This window comes from Montipora capricornis, chromosome 8 (genome assembly GCF_036669925.1).
Source record: "Montipora capricornis isolate CH-2021 chromosome 8, ASM3666992v2, whole genome shotgun sequence".
In the NCBI taxonomy this organism is placed as follows: Eukaryota; Metazoa; Cnidaria; class Anthozoa; order Scleractinia; family Acroporidae; genus Montipora; species Montipora capricornis.
The window spans coordinates 15255764-15260763 of NC_090890.1; the positions used below are offsets into that span (position 1 = coordinate 15255764).

A 5000-nucleotide genomic window follows, 5' to 3' on the forward strand; every position below is an offset into this window, starting at 1 on the left:
CATTGCCTTTGCCACATATTAAGTGAAAACTGTTGAATGTAGTAGCAAATATAGAATCTAATTGATGCCACAGTGAACGAGCCAGAAGCGAACGAACGAGGCAGCTCTCTAATCGGGAGAAAAACACGTTAATTTTTTTCTTCAAAATGCAAGGAATTGTGGTTATGCGCTAATGAAGGAATTAAGATGCACGGTATAATCTTGTGTAAACAAGACACCTGGTGGCGTTTATGTGGGATTCTGTTGTTTCCGTAAAATGTGAACGTTCAGGGGCACCCAACGTCAATTTTTGGAAAATATCTGTTCGGAAGACGACCTGAGATCTAGAATTTTCGGAACATTTGTTGTAAAATTTCTTGGTTACCTGCCTCTTCGAACATCTGAAAAATGGTATAGTTGCCCATTTTTTACCCTAAAAAGGTCACTTAGAACTTTTGGAAGCCTTTTTTCTGGCTGAAATTTTCGAAAATGTAAGTTTTGATCCCTATAATTTTCGGATCACTAGACTTTCAGCTAGGAAATCCGAACCGATGAAAAATTTTTAGGCGATAAAAATATGCCCACATTTACCTTTAAATACCAAAAAACTTCTAACAATGCTATGCTTAAGTGGCTTTGAACTATATTTTCGTTGGGTGACCCTGAACGTTGGTTGCAAATTAACACTCCCAGTTGCTTGATCGTGCTTTTAGAGATAGCTCACTAATAGACAGGCTGAGAGGTAACTCAACAGTGGGCCAGTGGACCTGCCTTGGACTGGAACTTCCTACCTACAATTGGCGACAAAATTCGTTGAGACAGTTGCCAACAGAGCACACTGTCAGCCACACATTCATTGTTTGCAAAGAAAACTTGTTCAGGATACCCCTCCCTCTCCCCCCTCCCCCCTAATCAATGTTGTACCGCTGTTGACAAGGCTCATAGGAAACAGGAAAGAACACAACATTGTGCTGGGGGTGTGGGGGAGGGGGCCATTTTCGCACAGAGCTTGAAATAGACCCTAAAGGATAAGATTGTCTCAACAATTTTGACGCCGATTGTAGATATGGTTATTTAAGTTAAAATTGTTCCTCTATTTTCAAAATCTTGATTAAGATGCACGTGTTTGTTGTGTTCATTGGTCTTTCTATTCCTGATTTTAATTTATGTGACTGTATATTTGTAAATATTTAATGATACTATTATTTCATTTTTAATAAAATTTAGGCTAGTGATCACCGGTTTACACCAGCAAATCCTTTGATTTGGCTGATGGGTCTTTTATCAGTCGAGATTTATAAAGATGTTATTATTAAATGTCACTGACCCTTGAAGCCGACTGATAGTCACAAGGGACGTGATAAAAGCGCTAAGGAAGGTTATTTAATTAGTGTGACGAGAATCGAACATTTCCTTTGCGACTTCGAGCGTTTTCGTGAATCAATCTTTTTTGTAATTGCTCACATTCTACTGCATTTTCATGCCATTTTGTCAAAGACGAATCGAGAATGCAGGTGCATTTAGTTTCTGTTAAAAGGACTAGTTTGCTAGTAAAATTCAGATGACATTTTTCGCCCTTTCTAAGAAAATGAAAGAGATCTCTTCGAAAATCTTCCGGCAAAAGAAGTTTATCCTGTTCAATAAAATTTCAGCCTAAAATTTTCAAATATCCTGTTGAATGGAAAGTGTTCGCAAGTTCGTTGTGTCCTTATTCCCACGTGTGTCATTTGATTGTGCAAGTTGATTTCATATGATACAAAAATTTGGTTATATCAACGGAGTTGATAATGTAAATTGGCCACCGTAGGGAGATTATAAAAGCTGATACCTTGATCAGATTCAAACACCTCATCAGATTCAAACACCTCATGCTCCTTTGTTGACATTTGTTGGCATCAAATAAGACCTTTAGTTGATGCAACAGTGCTTTCACATACATGTACAAACACAGCTACAGTAGTTGATTGTTGACCAGCAGAGCAAATTGTTGTTGAGGGCGAAACTGAACGTTGCAAAATGGTGTGACGAACCCTTAGCGTGCAGATTCCATTGGCGAAAAGTTGCGTTGCGCTTGTTGTTTCATAATGAACCAAAATATATGTCATACGCGTATAAGGCCATACACGCCCGCGTATTGACATAGTTATTGTTTAAGTCAGTTGTAAAAAACAAGGGGCATTGCAGTTGCTGTAAGAATTGGTGGTTGACTTGCACCGAATGTCTGTCGATCCTCCTCTGTTTCTTTGTTCACTGCTGTAGCATGACACAGTAAACAAGTGTCTTGTATCGCCCAATCCTCTTAATTTATTTTATAATGATAAGGCTCATGTTAAAGGGATAAAGGGACATATGTGATGCAATTTTAGGTAATTTCATGAGTGACAAACTGCACAAGATAATATAATGGAACATCTCAATAACCGCAACAAACTGTAAAGCAACAAAAAAAGAATTACAATAAAGCCAAAGAGATACATGGATGGAAAAAAGGGCAAGATTGAAAATGATTGCATTGAGAGAATCTTGAAACAATGTCTGTGTTTTTCTTACAGTGAGTGATCTTTGTGTTGTAATGATAAATTTTATTTTATCATGATAGGAATAACTTACGGTTATTCCTATTTGCCAGATTTGCCAGAAACACCCCAAAAAAGAATGTGGCATAGCCCTTTAAGTTGAGGTCAAACATATAGCTGAGCACAGATGCTCTGCTTGACTGTCAATTTGACAACAAATGAAATCAAATGTAATAGAGCGTTTTTACATGACGTCACGGCGGCCATGATGGTGTACCAAACGAATCCCCTGGGAATGGAACTCTATTTTTATGCAAATACTTTCTCTTGTTTCAGTAATCTAATATGGTTGCCAGTCACGTGAGTGAAAATGCTCTACAGGCCATTTTCAAAATATTAATATTCAGCTTGATAGCGAGGCAGAGAGGACAAAAACAACAGAAACAAGTTGCAATGAATGTGAAAGTTATTAACACATCAGGCCACTTTCCTTTGTCTTTGTCTTCTAAACGTCTCTCTCAAGCTGAATTCGAGGGTGGCCTATTGAAGCAAGTGAAGTCACTTCAAATGTTTCTTTTTGGGGAAGTAAGAGATATCGTTGTTAGTAATACAAAATCAAACCAATTACGTAATTTAACATTGCTTTAAAATGTCCAAAGGACATTGGGCAAAAACGGTCAAGTAATGGTATGTGGAGATTACTTTTGTGGTTGGTGAGCGAGTGCGATTTTTGTTCTCAAGTTGTGAGGAATTGCAAAGGAATGAGTGAGTATAGCAAACAAGTGAGTTTGCGAATCGCCATGTTGAGTGAATAAAAATGGTACAAGCGAACCAACCATGATTAAGTCATTTGTTTATTTTATAAGTACTGAGATTTCCTTCAAACAAGAATGACAACAGAGATTACATGATTAAGTTACTCCAATGTTCTAAAAGTTCAACATCTTCTTTTAAAAGTGTCATCATTTTTTTTTTCAATATTTAAGCAAGATAATAATATAAAAGCTAAGCCTAATCGCCATCACTCTCCTCCAAAGCCTCATTCTCTTCCACCGTGGCAGTGCTTTGCCATAGGCTGTAGTTGTAGTCTTTTCTACTTTTCTACGTTCATTCTTAGTTTGAAAAAGGCTCGGACAAGTTTTACATCACGTTTTGTTTCTTGCAAGGTGGCTTTGTTCTCTTTTTCAGCAATGAAATTGTCAATTGAACCAGTATCCACAGACCTTTCTGACATGTTGAAAACAAAAGGGTAGCTTGCAAGTTTGGCACCAAGTATGACATAGTTTGTTGAACGATAAAGGCGGCTTGCAAGTCGTCGTGAATGATATTTTTACTAGTGAAATTTCATCGTTCACGTTGCTGATTGGCTGTGTCCAAAAACAAAATGATTTTTTCATCACTGTCATTTTTGTGACTGCGTCTCAGTACTTATATGATAAATTAAATTTTTATCAGAATAACAAAGGTCTTAGCAAGGAGTCGCTTGTCCCCTGCAGATTTTTCCTGGTTGAACATAACATGTTAAATTCAAGCAAATAATTGGCATGGCAAGAATTAATGCAATTCTCTTGATTGTTTTAGCTGAAAAGAAGAGGAAACTTGGTTCATCCTTGCTGAACGACATGCCCCCACGGCTCAGTGTCAAGCTCCCAGAACTGAGTGATCTTCCAAACATCAGCAAACCCTGGAGATTTGTTGATCTGCCGATTGATATTTTGCTGCTGACTGTGGAGGATTGTGAGTTATTGAGTTGCTTCTCATTTCTGGATCGGCCTTTCAAAAGTTACAAAATAGACGTTGGTCATATCTATTTTGGATACATTGGTAATGCTGGCGACCAAGAGGAGCTAAAGGTTGCCTTAACGAAATGTTCCAAAGGTGCTGCAGGCACTTTATCAGTAAAGAATGCCATTAGGATCTTGAGGCCAAAGGCGGTTTTTTCAGTGGGAACTTGTAGCGGGTTAAGCCCAGATAAAGTCAAACTAGGAGATGTAGTTGTATCTTCCAAGTTAACAACACCTGACTACAAAACTCCTGTGAGTCGACAACTTGGCAATCTTGTTAGAGATGCACCCTGCGGGTGGGTTGCTCCTTTGGAAAATCCAGGTGAATTGGCAGTCAAAGTACACTGTGATAGTGATATTTTGGGCCAAGCAGTGAAGTGTGGATGTGATGATCTTCAAAAACAACATCCAGAAGCAATTGCTGTTGAGACAGAAGGGGAAGGTAATAGTTTTACTAGTGAATGGGAATTAAACCCGTAACTAATTTGTGTTAGACAAATCCAAGAAAAATCCTAAAGTTATTACCTTCTGTTACCTCTCTCATATTTTTGTCAATGAAACTTAGCTTTCCAAGGCAATACATGTACTAAGCTCAGCGATATAGATGTATTTGCTGAACATTTTTTCCATGCAAGGAAGGTGCATAGAAGACTGGTAGCTTAGATTATTTTAGTGTGTGAATGAGACAGCTTCCATTGAAATTCATTATCTCCAAGGTTGA

The 5000-nt window shown here is 38.0% G+C and overlaps 1 protein-coding gene across 3 annotated transcripts in view; it reads left to right on the forward strand.

The window, feature by feature from the left end:
• The window catches only part of LOC138014603 (NLR family CARD domain-containing protein 3-like), a 203076-nt gene that overhangs the window by 169693 nt on the left and 28383 nt on the right, over window positions 1-5000 (forward strand). Inside the window, exon 3 of one of the 3 annotated variants that reach the window (XM_068861730.1) lies at window positions 4077-4721. The exons of the other annotated variants lie outside the window; for them this stretch is intronic. Within the exon in view, the coding sequence (XP_068717831.1) occupies window positions 4077-4721 (645 nt within the window). The remainder of the gene's footprint in view (window positions 1-4076; window positions 4722-5000) is intronic. 3 annotated transcript variants of the gene reach the window in all.